The sequence below is a fragment of the Onychostoma macrolepis genome, chromosome 11, assembly GCF_012432095.1.
Source record: "Onychostoma macrolepis isolate SWU-2019 chromosome 11, ASM1243209v1, whole genome shotgun sequence".
NCBI lineage: Eukaryota > Metazoa > Chordata > Actinopteri > Cypriniformes > Cyprinidae > Onychostoma > Onychostoma macrolepis.
Window position 1 is genome coordinate 18590092 of NC_081165.1, and position 18940 is coordinate 18609031.

General features: G+C 36.4%; 1 protein-coding gene across 19 annotated transcripts in view; it reads right to left on the minus strand.

The window, feature by feature from the left end:
- Positions 1-18940, minus strand: part of nfasca (neurofascin homolog (chicken) a) — a 91286-nt gene that overhangs the window by 27580 nt on the left and 44766 nt on the right. For 10 of the 19 annotated variants that reach the window (XR_009273352.1, XR_009273353.1, XM_058791119.1 and 7 more), the window contains 21 exons: positions 17297-17402; positions 16079-16269; positions 13628-13750; positions 10261-10431; positions 9916-9963; positions 7882-7993; positions 6543-6727; positions 6318-6449; positions 6091-6234; positions 5898-6009; positions 5260-5426; positions 4973-5120; positions 4379-4509; positions 4013-4054; positions 3802-3903; positions 3180-3377; positions 3016-3086; positions 2700-2922; positions 2497-2612; positions 2201-2411; positions 1963-2082 (listed from right to left, as the gene is read on the minus strand). Coding sequence is in view for 17 of the 19 variants with exons in the window: in XM_058791119.1 (XP_058647102.1) it covers positions 1963-2082; positions 2201-2411; positions 2497-2612; positions 2700-2922; positions 3016-3086; positions 3180-3377; positions 3802-3903; positions 4013-4054; positions 4379-4509; positions 4973-5120; positions 5260-5426; positions 5898-6009; positions 6091-6234; positions 6318-6449; positions 6543-6727; positions 7882-7993; positions 9916-9963; positions 10261-10431; positions 13628-13750; positions 16079-16269; positions 17297-17402 (2853 nt within the window). In the remaining 2 variants the exon portion in view is untranslated. The remainder of the gene's footprint in view (positions 1-1962; positions 2083-2200; positions 2412-2496; positions 2613-2699; positions 2923-3015; positions 3087-3179; positions 3378-3801; positions 3904-4012; positions 4055-4378; positions 4510-4972; positions 5121-5259; positions 5427-5897; positions 6010-6090; positions 6235-6317; positions 6450-6542; positions 6728-7881; positions 7994-9915; positions 9964-10260; positions 10432-13627; positions 13751-16078; positions 16270-17296; positions 17403-18940) is intronic. The other 9 variants (XM_058791122.1, XM_058791120.1, XM_058791130.1 and 6 more) reach the window with 3 other exon arrangements.

Below are 18940 nucleotides of genomic sequence, written 5' to 3' on the forward strand. Positions count from 1 at the left end.
AGAATCAGCAAGAGCTTCATCTGATTGGCTGAAAGAAGAAGGTCCCGCCTTCCACACGCGCTTGCAAATCTGAAATCAGTGAGAGAATCGTGCCAAAACTGCAAGCGCAAAGACGCAGACGTACACAGCGGGTTATTTGGCGAACATTTTGCTCTATGCACGCAAGAAGTCATTTAGACAGTTGCAACGATTTTTTTTCTACACACACATATTGGTTTCACGCAGTCAATCCGTTTTGCAGTTCTTGATAAGGTTATTTTCAATTGCAAAACACTGGGCACAGGCTTGCAATACTTTTGGCTGTATTTGGGCGAAACAACAGCGCCAAAAGTGTAAGCGCGGAAAAATGAAAGTCAGAAGAATACAGATCATATTTATTCTGCCTTAGCATGAAGTTGCAGTTTCACAATACCTGATACCTACACTTACAAATAACAGTAAAAGGCTGCAAATCTTTTTTTCTTACGCTTGAAATGCAATTTGCACTTTTACAACTCTCTTCTTGAGAATGCAAAATTAATTTACGCTTGCTATCTTATGTACACTTTCACAAATCTTACCCTGCGCATGCAAATCTTTTTGACGTCATTTTACCTTCATACAAGGCCATGTTCTGCGGCTTTGTCGAAGAGGAAGAGTTATAGTGGAGAGTTGTAGCCATGCCGTCGAAACGGTGTTATTTTCACCCAGCGGTCAGGTGTGTTCGGGCTTCCTACGGATGCTGTAGTTCGTCAACAATGGTTAAAATTTATGTTTGATTATGTTCCTGACAATTACAATCCTAATTTAGCTCTCTGTGCTGCGCATTTTACGGAAGACAGCTTCCAGAATCAAGAGAGTTCAGAGTTCAATGCCGGATTCACACAGAAACTAGTACTAAAACATGGAGCAGTTCCAACTTTAAAAACAGCAGTTGTTGGGCCACAACCTGTAAGTAAGATTTCATAATTTTAAATGTATTTGCATGTATAAATTTCAGACGTAATGTTTTAGTTTTATCAAGGACGTAAACAAATGCCAACGCTGGCTTTAGTAGCCAGTTAGTTAAATGCTATTTCGTGTGTCTAGGACAAACGCGTACAAACATTTTGGACCCGAATTTGTAATTATGTACTAATTTTGTAAATGTATTTCCATGTATGAAATGATTTTTCGATTTGATCAAGAACGTAAACACAAGCCAACGCTGTTTGGTTATAGTAGCCAGTTAGTTCGATGCTATTTTGTGTGTATAAAACAAACGTGTACAAACTTTAAAAAATTAAATGTAATCACAACAGCAAACTTCCATTCAGAAACGTTTTGTAAGAGCCGTGCTTGCGGAAGTTCTGCTTGACTCTCTTCATTACCGCTTTCTGGGTCTGATTCTGACTCAAACTGATACGGCAATATTGACACCATTATTTACATTTGACCGGAGCACATGCAGCGGTCGCCCGTGAAGGTAATGGGCGTGAAGTTTCCGGACAATGTGCAGTACGCAGTTTAGCCAATCACAACACACCGGCCCAACTAACCAATCTGAGCCCATCGCCTGTTTCTGAGGGAGTGGTTTCAGAGAATCAGGAAGTCAACCGGTCGTTCAAATGACAGAGGAGAAAGCGGCTTACAATAAAGGTGAAATATATGAAAAATAAGGCGTTTTTTAACAAACGAAACACAAAGACATGTTATATGTTGCAGGTATAACAAAATGATATCACTGTATCTTTATAAACTGAATAAAAACAAAGCAAAAACACACCTGATGCACATTACTTATTTATTTTTGAAAAAGCAGAGATAATCTTGCTATATTTTTTGTAGAAAATGTATCTTGCTCCGATCAAAGTGATTTAAATGAACCTGAAGTTGTAATTATGACTTCCCAACTCCTAAATACGAACTTCACATGAGGGCTTGAAGTTTCTGTATGTTTACAGACTCATTTTGGAGGTTTCTCTTTGTGTACGGTGAGCTCACCTGTGTGGTATTGAAGTGTGTATCCTATCAGGACACCGTTCGGCTCAAGGGGCTTGTCCCACTTCAGGTGAACCACGTCTGTGTGCCTCTGAATCCTAAAGTACTTTGGAGCCCCTGGCTCTATGAAAGGATTATCAAAGCTCATGTTCATATTCTGATTTTGCATACAAACGTCACATATTTGACGTCTCATTGTAGCTAATGCTACACCACTAAAGCACAGTATGGTGAATCCTACCTCCCTCCTTGGTGTAGAACTCCACAGGGTTGCTTTGTGGTCCCTCATATTCTCTATTAGCCACCACCATGTACATCTTATATTTGCTATATGGAAAAAGCTCTGTCAGGATGCCAGAGGGCTGTTCTGCCGTGGTGAAGAAGCCTTTATGCAACTTTGTCTTGTTCACTTTCAGGCCCTTAATGAGGCTGGCCTCCCGCCAGTAGTACAACTGAGAAAATGATATGAATACTGAATTAGCAATAGTAGCAAATAAGTAAAATGTTTTTGTGTCAGGCAGATGTTTGGTCACTCACTTTGTACTCTTTAAACTCTCCGTTCACAGTGCTGGGGTCCACAGGCACCCAGTGAACATTTACTTTGGTGCTATTGATCTTCGACACCCTGAGTTCTGTTGGTGCAGCGGATGGTTCTGACGGGGGGAAAAAAACAGTATAAGTACAAAAGAAACCAGAAAAGACTATAAAAGTGTAATTAAATATGCGATATTAGTACTCACTATCTTCCCCAGAGTAACCAATGACTATGTTTGACTCAGGGCTGTGTCCAAAGTCATTGATGGCCTGTATTTTGATCTCATACGGGACATAGGTGTCTGTATTATGAATAATGTGCTTTGTTCTGGTTGTGGTTATGTTATTCCATTCTTCCTCAGTGTCCTTCCTTCTCCATGAGACCATGTATCGCAGGTTTGGCCCATTCCTTTCTGTGTTCTTAAGTGCCTGTGAAATGTACAGATAGATTAGCTCACTGTCACATCCGGTTTTTTTTTGTTTGTTTTTTTGAGGTATTTAAATAAACATGGTTCATTTTACCTGCCATGTTATCTCCATGTTGTTCTTCTTGCTTCCCCAGCCTTCAAGACCACTCGGCACAACATCAGGAGCTGAAACAAATCATAATATGTTACTAACAAACCGTTTAAGAACACTCTCTAACACATTTCTGTCAGCGCTTATATATATTGCTGATCTCTTACAGGCTCCGCTGGTCTGATAGCGTGCAGAGGGAAGGCTGGGTTGACTCTGGCCCACAGCATTGATTGCAATCACTCTGAACTGGTAGTTGACAAAGGGTGACAGTTGCAGGTTAACTGAGTTTAGGTTACCATCAAATATAGACAGGTTCTGCCACTTCCCCGGCTCCCATCTGTCCTCTTCAAACTGAACAAGGAACTCTGTAGTAATGCAAGAAGACACAATGAGTCTCTTTAAAATAAAGCGTTTTAAACATTAATTCCTACTGTTGGTCAGTTAACCTACACAGAGAAGGAAACTCAAAGGTGCATGATATTGAAGTTAAAATGATCTTCAGGTAAAATAGCTGGGAGTCAATCTCAAAAAGAATCAAATTACTCAATTCATTTGATTCTTTTCACCAAAAAGACTTACTGACATTTCTTTTAAGAATAACATTATTACACCGGTTGATGTCAGATGTGACAACTGGATGTTTTTTTATAGATCATATTTACTTGACTGATCAATGTGACTTAAACAACTTAAAACATAAAAGACACACAAGAGCATCAATAAACTAGTGAAGACAAAGTTCATTCACTGAACTTTTAAAAGACATAAGAATCTATATTCTAAACTTACGCGTAACAGGACTATTGTTTTCATTCCCAGGCACCCAGGTGAGTCTAACACTACGTGCTGAAGGGTCCGAGAGCTCAAGATCCTGAGGGGGGTCGGGTCGACCTAGAAGAGAACAATATACTAATTAACCATGTTAACTTATACAATTATTCTCAGAATGTTAGAGTAAGAATTAAGATTGTTAGAGGCTTTAATTGCAGAGATGCGTTACCTGCAGAGGCACTACGATTTGAGGCAGACGAGAGGCCATTCTCTATGAGGTAAAGGTCAAAGGTCAGAGGTCAATGGTTAGTGTGGCTATTAGTAGATAAATATAATCAGAGAAAAGCAGTATAGCTAAAAAAGGAAGCACAACAGTAGTAATATTCAAGCAAACTATTAAGCTGTGGGAAATGCTGTTAAGAGTGACATATCTATAAGTTATAAAAGTGCAAAAGGCAATTTATTATCCTCTGGATATGACATGTGACTGTCTACTTAATTTCTATTATGAAATACGTTACTAGCCATTAGCAACATGAGAAAGGTGCTTAAAGGAGGACGATGTATTGTAGGATATATGTGAATGTGTGTGTACCTATAACTGTAAGGCGAGCTGAGGCAGAGTGCTCATCTATCTCAGTTTTGGCAGTGCATGTATAGGTTCCTGCATCTTCTGGATTGACATTGGAAATAGTCAAGATCTCATCATCCTTTCTGAACCGGCCACTAAAACATACAGGAATTAGACGTCAAGTACAGGACATACTGTACACTACCATTCAAAAAGCTTTTTTTTAAAGAAATGTATACTTTTATTTAGCAAGGGTGCATTCAATTAAACCACAGTGACAGTAAAGACTTTCTTATTGTTAAAAACATTATTACAAATAAATGCTGTTCTTTTGAACTTTCTATTCAAAGAATTTTGAAAAAAAAATCTTAGTTTCCCCAAAATATTAGGCATCAGATCGGTTTTCATGTTGATGATAAATGTTTCAAAAATATTACTGTTTTACTGTAAGACACTTCTTTTAAAAAAATAAAAGCAGTAGTGCATAAATTTGAACTTATTCAGAAGTTGAACTTAGAAGAAGTAATGCTGAAAGTAAATTTGGTATATAACACTAAAAAATTGTTATGTCTAATCTACTTATGATTATATTGTGTAGGTATTGTTATATGACATTACATCCAGGTAAAGCTTAGAGGCTTGTCATCTTTTAGCCATGTGACCGTAACAGGAAGGGAAGGATCATGTTTAACTCGACAATCAAATCGAACCGTGGTTCCTTTGGCCTGTGTGACATGTTCAGGTGCCCGCACTATTCTTGTGGGCTCTGAAATGAAGCACAACACACACAGAGCAAATGAAGGCATTCATGAACAATAATGTAATGTGTTCTTTTCAAAAGATACACACAAAAAAACAAAAAAACAAAAAACGAGAGATTTAGTGATTAATGTTTCTGGTCTCACCTTTAACCTCCAGGCGCACCTGATTCTCCATCTTGCCCAGAATGTTACTGGCAACACAAGTGTAGGTGCCTTGGTCTTCTGGCCGGGCTTGTTTAATCTCCAAAGTACCGTTGTAGTACAACTTGTAGTGACCACCATCCAGACCACTGCCTAGGCCATTCTTAAACCTGAACACACATGCACAATATTCATGTCATTTTTATTCTAATGCACAATTTTTGGTCAGTAAGCTTTTTTTAAAGAAAGTAATATTGTGCAGTAAAGATGCATTAAATTAATCAAAAGTGACAATGAAGACAATAAAAAATGTCACAGTTCCACAAAACTATAGAGCAGCAAATCTGTTTTCAACAATGATGATAATAATTTAAAAAAAAGTTTCTTGAGCAGCAAATTCAGCATATTAGAATGATTTCAGTGACACTGTGACTGGAGTGTCACAGTAGAAATACATTTTAAAATATGTTCAAATGGAAAACAGCTATTTAAAACTGTAATAATGGTTCATAATATTACTAGGTCATTTTATTAAATAAATGCATCCTTGGTGAGCATAAGAGACTTATTTGAAAAGATTTTAAAAATCTTACAGAGCCCAACATTAGTTTATCTTTTCAAACAATGGAACGTAAGCTCACCAGCGCAGTAAAGGGAGCGGTGAGCCAAAGAAAGGGCAGTCAAGGAAGGTCCTGTTGTTTTCAATGACTTTGATCAGCTGGTTCTTTGGACCTAGCATCCGTGGTGCCATGTCTAAGAAGAAAACAACATTAATATAATCACAATCTTGTGACCTCTCTGAACTTTTTTTAAATGAATGACATCGCTTCTTACCCAGGATGTTGACAAACGCATTGGCCAGTAGATAACCATGTTCATTGGAGGCATTACATTGGTAAACTGCGCTGCTGCCTATCTGGACTGAATGGAACAGGATTGTATCACCAAGAACTTGCCGGTTTGGGTTTGGCAGTGAACCTGAAGTAACGCAAAAAAACAGATGCATAACTCCTTTGTGTTATGATTAAGACTGTTAAAGTCAGAAAAGCAACAGTTCTCACTTTCAATAGGTTCCCCATTCACCAGCCATTGAACAGTGGGTTTAGGGTTCCCTCTGGCACGACACACTAATCGTCCATTCTCATCAGGGGCAAGCACCAGATTGGTGGGCTTATCTAGCCAATAGGGAGCAGCTGTACAGGGCAATAAAGAAATCTTAAAATGAAAAAGAAACAGCATATATCTCATGAACAAGATCCAGCGAATGTCTTTACTCTATGGCTCACCTTTGACCTGGACTTCAACAGAATGGCGAATGCTGCCCATTTTGTTGCTGGCCATGCAGACATAGTCACCAGAGTCCTCCTCAGACACATTGAGGAGGCGTAGAGTTTTACCAAAGTTCTCAATCTTGACTTTTTTGGACGGGAGTTCTGCTCCTTTTTTATTCCAATTAATGTTAGGAGATGGGCTGGAAAAATTAAAAAGAACATCAAAAAAGAACAGAACAACACTTAATTGTAATTGAGAAATATAATAACTAATACTTAAACTGATGTATATTGAGCTTTTGGTAACTGAATATGCTGTATTCCCGTGTTGTTATTGTTAAAAAATTAGGATTACCATGTGCAAATTAATCAATTAACACCAGTCCTGAGCATTTTCTCCTTAAAACTGTGGCATAGAAAAGGGCAAACATGGTTTGAAACTGCCCAATTTCCTACCATCGTAAACATTTAACCAATCCTGTCAACGTGCCGAGTGATGCTTTTCATATTATTATTGTATTATTGCTATCAGTTAATTGAGTGAAAGTGGAGCAGGTCTGAGCTTGTGCAATTGAGTGGAGGACTAGTTAGCATATTCATGGGTCCGTGTATACTAAATTATGGCAAGGGTGTAAAATTACATTCAAACCATTAAAGGGATAGTTCACCCAAAAATGAAAATTCTGTCATCATTTACTCACCCTCAAGTAGTTCCAAACCTGTATGAATATCTTTGTTCTGCTGAACAAAAAGGAAGATATTTTGAAGAAAGTTTGTAACCAGGCTGTTCTGGGGCACCATTGACTTCCATAGTAGGAAAAAAAAAATACTATGGAAGTCAATGGTGCCCCAGAACTGCTCGGTTTCCCACATTCTTCAGAATATCTTCCTTTGTGTTCAGCAGAACAAAGATGATCATACAGGTTTGGAACTACTTGAGGGTGAGTAAATGACGAAATTTTCATTTTTGGGTGAACTATCCCTTTAAATTAAGAAATTATTTTCATGGGGAAAAAACATTAAATGTAATTTTTATTACCAAATATGAGTTTTAAGGGATGCAATTAGTGACTGCAGGGGGATTTTATCTAAAACTATTAAAAATAGTTTTCAGTAATTGAAATAAATTTGAAGCACTAAAATGACTAAAACTGATTATAAAATAAAAATAAAGCTACAAAGAAATGTAAAAAAATAAATAAATAAAAAATAATAATAAAATGACAAAAGCACAAATTTAAAGTACTAAAATATATAACCAAGTTAAAATGAAAACAGAAAATATACAAATAAAAGCTAATTCTATATTAATAGGTACTATAGCATTATATAAATTGCACTAAATAACACTTACACTCCAGCTGCTATACACTCCAGAAGAAGCTGTTCACCTCGGAGCACTATCTTAGAGCTGGACAAGCCCTTTGGAGACAGAAAGGTGGGCTGGGTTTCTGGTACATTACGTGCTGTGGAGAAAAAAAAAGAGAAAATTGTTAACATGCACAGAAAGAGACACTAATTTGAGGAGCTACTTACAATTGCATGGATTATTGTTATATTCAACTTGCAAATTCTCTCTCTCTCTATACATACATATATTTACACACACAATATACGTACATTCGCACATGTGAGAGACAAAGTCAGAATTAGCTGATTTTATCTCCAAAGGAAATACTTCATTTGTAATATCTTCATTTGTTTATTTTAACAAACAATCAAACAAACAAACAAAAAAAGGCATGTTAGCAGTGGTAAGACTTACAAACACTGGTTACATGTTACATAGAACCAGTTTAGACATATTATTAGAATTTCAAATGACAGTTTCTATTTTTAGACATTAAATTTTTTTTATTTATTCCAGTGCTGTCAAAGATTCATTTACTCCAGTCTTCAGTGCCACATGATTCTTCAGAAATCATTCTAAAATACTTATTTGGTGCTTATTATTATCATTTCTTATTATTATCAATGTTAAAACAGTTGTTTGACTAAAATAATGATCAAGATTCTTTTTTTTTTTTTTTTTCAGGATTCTTGATGAATACAAAATTCAAAAGAATAGCATTTATTTGAAATAGAAATACTTTGTAACACCAAACCCTAACTTGATAAATGTCTTTATTCTCACATTTGATGCACCCTAATGAATAAAAGCATTAGTTCTTTAAAAATGATTAATGACCTCAAACTTTCTGAATAGTTATTTCTATACCATATTATTATATGGTTATCTTTGCATAGATACATAAATACATAAATGCATAACATAAGAATCATAACTGTAATGACAGACAGATGGTTAGACATAAAATCCTGGTTATGTGAAGACAGACAATCTTCTCCCCGAGGAAGACTTGATGAGCATGGCAGTATTAGTCCCTATTGTAATGTATATCTAGCAGTAAGATTAGCTCTCAGCTATTAGCATCTCGAGCAGTGCTCTAGGAGAGGGAGTGACAACAGCCTTTGTTGGAGACATTAAGTGGGAGGACAACGTCTGGGAGATTAGACCATGAAGCTGCCAGGAACACATGTTTGACGCCACTGTCACGTGTGTCTGTGGTGACAGCAGTGCCAGTTCCCTGTCAGTGCTACCCCACAATGTCCTGGTGGAGACTATACGATCGATTCAAGAGACAAGATAACTTTAAAAAAAAAAAAAGCTTATGTCTGTCAGCGAACCCTGATCCTAACAATATTGTCATATGGATATTTGGGTGAATCTCAAGAAGCCATCAAGAACATGGCTGGGTCATATTAAACCCCCAAATCACTCTGCCTCTATCTTTAAATAAATAATTTAATTAATTAATACAATTTCATTAAATTAATTTGTTGCTGTTTTTTGGAACATTCATTCAAATTCATATTCAAAATTTAAATTGTTAAATATATGTTAAATATATAACCCAGACCTGTTTGTGACAAGGTTTGAATTTTACCTATTTTCTTCATATACTCAGATCCACCCTTAGGCCATATCCGTGGATACATATGTGAGGATTTGCACATGGTTATCATTGGATTAAAGTGGCTGAAATATTAATGAGCACCTCTTGCCTTTTGCCTAATCTCCTTACTACCATTTCCATATCTCCATAACGAGCAAGGTGATTAGGATAATTAAAGCAATTACAATCGAAATTTGAATACTGTTTCTTCAAACCATGATAGAATTTTGCTGACCCCAAAACTGCTTAGACTGATGTATTAAAAATCATGGTAAGTAACCTAAGCATTAAGTGTTAAGTTCTACTATTATATAACAGACACACTATCTCTGCATTTCCTCTGCTGTATGTGGTTAGAAACAGCAGCGCTAATTCAGTTAGTGGTTTTACAGAAGCGTACAGATAAAAGGCTAGCTGTGTGTGGAACTCACCACCATACAGATCAGTGGAGTTGATAAACGTGTCATTATATGGTTCCTCTGTGAATAAATGGCAGTTTAATTAACAATACATTCTTACAACTGGGAAGAACAGAACAATTCTGGATGAAAATGGAAGATGGACAGTCCCTCAAGCCTCTTATTGAAACTGTGATAGTAATCAATGAAGAGTCTCCAAACTAAAGTGCAAAAAAGACAACTATCACCGATAAATGTCCCCAGCAATACTACCTCCTCACCACTAGATGGAACACAATATTCACATATACCTTGGACAGCAGCACAGCAACATTTAAATTAAAGATAACAAGTGACCCTGAAGAAATCACCACTCACTTGTTAGCACTTTAAGGGTGTATGGGTTCTTTTGTTGAATGGTGTGTGTGAACTCGAAGCGAGCGTTGCAGCTGTAGTCAGTGTTGGCATCTTTAGCCAGAACATTGGAGAAGAACAAGTCACCGTTCAAGCCCATTGACACCCTCTTGTCCTGTATTATGGGCATAATGGCTGTGAAGAAAAAAAGAGAATCCAGACTCATTTGTTCAACTTAATTTGACATGCAATAGCCAAAAGGCAGCAGAAGAAATGATGCTCAAGATGAGTGTGGGAATCACAAAAGCACGATTATCATCTTCTGGCCGCCTGAAACATCACAGGGTCAGTAAATGTGTCACTCAAGGGAAGGAGCAGTTAGGAAGAGTGTGAGATGAAGACGAGATGTTCTGCAGTAATCAACAATGAGATTTAATAAATTACATTCTAGTAATAGATATTACGCCATGTGCAAAGCAGTAAGAAGTACATGAAAGGTGAAGTGAGTTGTCTTTGCAATATAGGGATGCGATTAGAAATATTTGAGACTTTTAAATGTATCGTATCAGTCAAAAATGTTTATTTAGAGTACCTGTGCATGCTCATTTTCCATATTTGAATTATATTTCTAATTATTAATATTAAAAAAAATAAATAAATAATGATTTAATTGCCCTGTTAAATGTAAACTTTAGCAAATCCAAAGAATGAATATCCACGTTAAGCAATTAAGTTCTTAGTGTTTTATTTTTTATATATTTAGACAAAATAGTATAGAATTTTAATCATTTTAATCATCCTTTATAGGTTATTAGTCATAATATATGCCAAATAATTATCAACTAATTAATACTGGTTGGTTATTACAAAAACTTATTAAAAGCGAACTGGTTTAAAATAACTTATTTTTTGGCTTATTAAAATATTTCTCTTAACCCAATTTAATATGCAAACTACACTATAAAATAAGTAGTGTAGTACATAAGTTCATAGTGTAAACGCTGTGGTGCTATCAAAACTTTTCTTTGTTTGTTGCCAAACATTTATTAAAAGTAAACTTAGAAATTATTAATTGGCTTTTTTCTCTTAACACGGCTTATTATGTTAATATAACTACAGTATAAAATTGTCTGCTGCCTAACATTTATGGAAGGCAAAATTCTTAGATAAAAAGTCACTAGTCAAAACAAGAAGTCCAAAATGTGGCAAAATGTTGAAAATATGATAAAAAAAGTCAAAAATATTACATAAAAAGTCATAATCATTACTTTTTATGTCTATTTTATGATTTATAAAACAATGTTCATTTCTGACCAATGAACATGGAAGGGAGTGTTCAAGTAAGTTCAAATGTTTTCTTCATCGAAATGTATACATATTATTAAAGTAGTGGGAATTCAAGCTAGAAATCACTTCACCTTTATGATCCATACTGTATATTTAAAGGGATAGTTCACCCACACTGTAAAAAGTGATAAATTGACTTAACTTAAAAAAATTGAGGAAACCCGTTGCCTTAAAATTATTAAGTAAATAATAATTAAAAAAGTTAATTCAACTTGACAATTCACTTAATTAATTTTTTTTTAATTATCATTTACTTAAAAATTAAGGCAACAGGTTTCCTCAATTTTTTTTTTAAGTAAAGTCAACTTATAACTTTTTACAGTGCAAAAATGAAAATTTGATGTTTATCTGCTTATCCGCCACCTATCTCTCAAATGGACCATTGACACTGGGCCACACCCGGCGCAATGTGGCGCAAGTGTTTTTGCTAGTTTCAGCCCGACGCAGTTCTCATTTTCCCGTCCTGCGCCACGTTGTTTAAATAGCAAATGCATTTGTGCCCATTTGTGCGCCCATGAAAACGTGCGTTGGTCTGAAAACGAGATGTGTTCAGGCACATCGTTGGTGTGTTGCTATTTTGAGGAACTGAAAACAGACTGCGCCATAGACCAACTCAAACCTGGTCTAAAGTCAATGGCGCAATATTTAGTGTTAGTAGAAAATGCGCCTCTGGGCGGGTCCACAACACGTGTTCATTTTGCTTATTACACACAGGGACGCGCAGCAGCACACAAACATGCCAAATTATTAAAAATTAAAGGATTACAGCGTAAAAGAATATTATTGTGTAGGCTCCATAAATAAAAAAATGAACATATTTATAATACATGTCATAATGGATAGTCATTGCGTGTATCAGAATTAGATACAGATAATACAGCGCATCTGCATGAGCAGATCCGTTTGCTGTCTGGAGACGCGTTCAATCTGTGCGCCTTAAAATTCTGCCGTTTAAATAGCGAATCCGCCATGACGCGAGATGAGATGAGGAATGGGAGATGAGACTCTGATTGGTTTATTGCACGTTACGCCCAAAAAACACCCATTACTCATTAAGAGAATAGGGACAACCCGTTTAGACCATGCACCCGGGCACGCCAACCGTTTTCCCGTCGTTAAACTAGCAAAAGTGGATTTGGACACACCCTGAGTGCACTTGCGCCATGCGCTTTAGACCATGTGCTTAGATAATTAAAATAGGGCCCATAATCTACAATCTCAATTAGGAGTGTCAATGGTCCATTTGAGAGATAGGTGGGCAGTAATGCATTTATATGTCTGCGATCCGCCGCAAAGCAAGAAGAAGAAGAACACGCGTCACAGGCCGGCTGTTGTGTGAACAAGCTCAGGACAGTTGGACCGTGCGGTGGATCAGAGGTCAAAAAAACGATATTTCGTGTCTAAAGACCTCAATGTATCGTCACGAGCCGCAGGGTTTAATTTGGTTTTGTCTGTGTATGTTTTTTTCTCTCTCAAAGCCGTGAGTACCATTGACTGGCATTATATGACTGACAGACTGCAACGGTTTGAGTTTTCTTCGTTTGTGTTCTACTGAAGAAACAAAGTCACCTACATCTTGGATGTCCTCGGGGTATGCAGATAAACATCAAATTAAAATTTTTGGGTGAACTATCCCTTTAAGCCTTCTCACTATCACTGACACATTACAAAAGAGCTGTTTGTGACTGTACTGATGACAAACAGAGTCAAGATGTTTGATCAGTGCTTTGTAGCGTGTGTCTATGCAGCGTGATTCCGGCTCTTTTGAAATGTCTCAGTGCCGTGCTTGTTTCTGCTCTCTCAGCTTTTTGTCAGGTAGTGCAGATTCGCATGCATGCACTAGCTCAGCACTAATGCAGTAACGGACACTGCTGTGCAGAGGACACAGACTGCATGACTGAGAGAGAGACAGAAAGTAAGGGGAAGTGAGAGGGGAGAGGTAAAAGAGAGCATATAGGTGATGACTAAATGACAAAGCAATGGAAAGGAGGGTTATAAGGTTATGAGATGCAATCAATCGCAGGAAGTGATAAGCAACACTCACAGCTGTCCATCCAGAAGGTTTCAGGAGGGGGGAGACCAGGAGGAGGGTTGCAGGGCAGGACGAGTGATTCGCCCTCACGCACAACCACCGGCTCCAGAACCTCCTTCGGCCACAGCGGAGACTCTGAGCAATGGAGACAAGTTTACCAGATTAGGGAATATAATATAACAATTCAATTTTATGCTAGATGTTGTTTTTATAATGCTTTTTTGTATGCATGTTACTTTTAAAGGAATAGGTCACTCAAAAATGTCACTTTGATGTTGTTTCAAACCTGTATGACTTTCTTCCTTTTCTTTTTTGGAACCAAAACTATAATAAAACTCCATAAATATATCATAAAGTGGTCCATATGACACTATATCACAAGTTTTCTAAAATCATACTGAAATTTTGTATAAGGAACAAACCTAAATTTCAGACTGAAGATTACACTGTCATACGTTTTGGTAACCAACTGTTGTGTAAAATTTTTAAATTTTGAAACATGAAATATGAGAGCTAAAGTTGAGAGGAAGATTATTGGTCTGTTCCGAATAGTGTTGTCACGGTACCAAAATTTCAGTATTCGGTACCAATACCAGTGAAAATCCACAGTTCTCGGTACCAATTTCGGTACCACATGCTAATTATAAAACACACTATTTTTAATAATAAAGTCAAACAAAAATAAAAATTTACAAAAATCAATGCCATTCTTTATACTTATTTAAATTGTCTTTCAAGTTTTTCCACAAGAAATAAAAGTATGAAAAACAGTAAACATGTTTCACCCAAATTTAATTTGTCTTTTAATTAATTAAATTTAAACACATTTTTTTTTTTTTTGGTAAATAAAGGGGATTTACAATTAAAATTAAAATATGGAAGAAATATTGTGTGATTTCTTTAAAAATAAATATTTATTAAAAAATTTTCAACAGTAGTAATAGTAATCACATACATTCTACTAAATAATAGTAATATATTTCTGGCACAATGGCTTTAAGATAAACTTTTATTTTGACGGGTTGCCATGAATACCTGTAAATTTCTGTGTGTAGCTATATGATATGATGCTGGTTTTACTCAATAAAATGGTAAAATGCTCCTGAAGTGACTCTCAGAGCAGTTCTAAAGACGTTTTTTATGTATTTATGTCCTCATTGAGACGGCAGATGCTGAAATCACTGTGAGCATCACGTGCGCTTCAGTGTGTGTAGTAAAAAAAAAGAAAAAATTTTAGAAATATACAAGAACAGAGAAACAAGACATGAATGTATTCCTACAAAGAACAAACATAAAAATAAAGACAAAAAACTAATATTCTGGATTTGCGTACATCAAATTATGGAATTATCTATACAGAAAAGTGCAAAAATAAAATTACATAATTTTAGAAAAGCTAAAACCGCGCGTCTCTGCCATTCACACATTCACACAGACACTCACAGAACATGCGGGATTCATATTTGAATCGACTTTTGCGGCTTAATATTTACAGATACTAGTCCATGTCGCGATTGTGCAATGACCTACTTTTGATTAATTCATCCAAACTTTGACAAATTCCGTGACATTCCGTGCTAAACTGTAAATTCCGTTTTTATAACTGGATTCCGAGATTCCGTCCGCGTTTTCTGCATTGCGGAAATCATAGGGCCGTACGCGTCAAGAACCGCGTTGACCGGGTACTCGGGACCACCGGTACTTAAAAAAACCTGGTACCGTGACGTTTTCATTTTTTTAGTACCGACTTGGTACCCAAGTACCGGGTCTTTTGACAACACTAGTTCCGAAGACTTGAAATATAGTGCAAGTTATATGGACAACAACTTATTTTGTGCACCATGGAAGAATGAAAATCATGTGGGTTTGAAACAACATAATGAATAAATTAAATAATGACATTATGTTATATGGGTCAACTATAGCTTTCATTTTCAGTCTGACAGTGTTTTAGTGCCACATAAAAAATAAATAAAATTACGAGAGTAAAGTCATAGAATTGTGAGACTTAAGTTGGTCAAAAGTCTTGAAATATTAACTTTATTCTCAAAATATTACAATTTTAATCTCATTTCGCAATGACTTTATTCTCGTATTGCTACAACTTTGTAAAATATTACAACTTTATTCTCTCAATGCTATGACTTTATTCTCATACTTTTGACTCTATTTTCAAAAATATTGTGACACTTATTTTTTACGTGGCACTAAAAACCTTTGTAATATCGTATGACTTCAGAAGTCTTAAAATATTCTGTAGTGTAAGTCACATGAACTTCTTTTATGATACTTTTGTCTGTTTTAATGATAAAATCATATCTCCACAGAAGAACGAAAGTTATATGGGTAACATAACATATGAGTGAATGATGAAAGAATTTACATTTTGGGTAAACTATTTCTTAACAGACAATTAGCATGTTGTGTGTGTTGTGCTTTGACATTACAGTAAACCAGCCTCACTTGACACTCGTAGTAGGATTTTGTTGGAAATCGCTGTGCCAAAGTCATTGGAGGCGAAGCACTGGTACTCTCCTTCATAATCTTCCGGTTTCCCGCTGCTTCTGATCTCCAGTGTTCCGGAACGACTCCGCATGGTCACCCGCGGGTCCTTCCCCACGTTAAAGAACTTCCCATTCCTCCGCCACAGAAATCTGCACAGACCAGTTACAAAAAGCATGTGAGCCAGCTTGATGTTGTTTATGTAATAGGTCCATTGTTGGAGCTTTTTAATAAGGGGATTTACACACACATCAAACTGATAACAACAAAGACATGAATACCAAACCAAAAATGGCATGAGATGGAAATTCAGCTGTTTTCTAAATCAATGAAATCTATTATCTAAATGCATGTTACTGATCTGATTTTGAACAATTCATCAGTGTATACAAATAGTTTTTTAAAAAGCGTGTTGACTTTCAATCTTCCGTTGAAATGACGTATGGTCGACTTCTCCAATCATTTTGTGCTAATAAGCCTGTCCTTTCTCTTTAAGGGCCAAGTCCTCATCCTGATTTTTTTTTTTTTCCAATAATCCGGCTTAATTTGGATGCATGTCAGAATTTAAAGAAAAGATCTGTTGCTACGTCTGTCTGATTGTGACTAAAAACTTGTAGGATTGCGTGATTGGAGTTGACCGGGTGCCATCTACTAACCTACTGAATATTCTGTGAGCGTGAACACTAAACTAAGTGTATTATTATACCACAATGGTTTTTGCGGCCCGGCCTGAGTGGAAGGTTTTGTAAAGCCCAACAGACCACCAAACAAAAACAGGCACTCTGAATGGCCACACTGTGTTGAGCTGGTCAGGCCTGCTTTTCACAAACAAGAACAAGGGACCGGAGCCAGAGTGAGCGCCCCTGCATATCTGATGGCATGAGAAGGGTACAAGAGGGAGGGAGGGTGGACAAAGCAGGCAGTGCCACTGTCAGGTTGGAGCATTGGGTGTCACTCTCACAAAAATGTGCTGGTCTTTGTCATGCAGAGACTAATGGATGTCAAGTTTAGTTAGACAGCGACAGAAGAGGAAGAATGAGCGACAGAGAAGTGATGTGAAAGTAGACGTATACAGTAGGAGGTTGCTGACAAACTGGAAATGTAAAAGTGGTGAGAGATGACAAAAAGGATGAGCAGGACGAGATGGCACAAAGACAAAAAGGTTTCATCCATTCTCACGTTGGCACTGGAGTCCCCTTAGCCTCGCATTCAATGATGATGTTATCTCTGGGGTCCACAATGTAGTCCTTTAGTGACTGCTTCACAATGGTGGGGGGCTGTTTGACTGTGGAGGGAGGGACAAAGAGACAGTCTTATCTCACCAGCACTGAGAAGGAACACTGAACTCAATGCTATGTATACATATGCAAGTTCTGCATTTCTTGAAAAAAAATGGTTGTTCAATTCACTTTCGTGGTAACATAAAAATATAGACACAATTAGCACAGACAGACAAAGTTTTGATTGACAGACATACATCAAATCACTTATTCTTTGTTAATTGCATATGTACATGATACATTTTGTTTGCTCCTTGTGTGTTTTTCCCCCCAAAACAAATGCAAAAAGTGCTAAGAATTGTGCATATTCAGTCTGGGCCTGGCAGAAAGGTATGAGAAATTGGAGGATGTACAGATAGCTACAAACAACATTCAACGGACACAAAAAGCTATATATATATCTAATATATATATATATATATATATATATACAGCAGGCCAGTTAAAATAGCATCTATCCAGTATATAATATAAATTTTGCGCAACAGTCGGGTTCTGGAAGTAAAGATACCAATCATTTTCTCCATAAGGGAACTGATTTTTCAGAATAAGTTATGAACGTTTAAAGAGAGTTTGGTAGCACTTTATTTTACAGTCATGTTCCTCATGGACATACTACACTGTAAAAAAAAAAAAAGATGAGCGAACTTAAAAAAAATATTTTTTTACCAGCTTCAGCAGATTTTTGAGTTTGCTCAACTTATTTTTGTGGGAGATTCTCACATTTTTGTTGTATAAACTTAAAACGACAAGTTGAGAACTCAAAAATCTGCTGAAGCTGGTTGCCTTAAAATTTTAAGTTGGCTCAACTTTTTTTTTTTTTACAGTGTATGTACTTATTATAGTAATTACAATAATAACTAGGTACTAACCCTGAACCTAACCCTACCCCGTGTAGTTACCTTATATTACCATTACTTTCTTAGGTAGGTACACTGTAAGTACATGTAAGTGCACATACTGTAAAATAAAGTGCAACCGAGAGTTTTTCATCATATCAACTTTTTTAAATAATCATGTTAAACAGTGGAATTTCTGTTGAAAACTACATTAGCCATGATTCTGTAGAGAAATATCCACCAATCAGAAAACTGTGACAAGCAAATCACAACAAAATAGATTTAGCGCTCACCCACTCCCATGAAGCACTGCCAATTCTCAAACAACTTACATTTTTGTGATATGCATATTTTGCAATAAATATAAAATACATTGTTTCTGAACATACAGTGTCTCTCTCTTTTTCGGCTGCTCCTGTTAGGGGTCGCTGCAGAGCCATAGATTTTACACTGGAAGCCTTTCAACATAATCAATAATTTTATTTATTTATTCATTCATTAATATGTTTTAAATGAATTAAATGTCATTCATAGTGCTTCATGGGATTGTAGGTATTTCTGTAATCAAAGCCGTGAAGTACACAGTCTGGGAACTTTGCCGTTTTGGCTGATTTCCAAGTATTGGAAATTGTTTTTTTGTTTGTTTTGTTTTTGTTTTTACTTTAAATCAAAGTTTGTAGTGCTGTGCTTCACCTTGTAGCTGC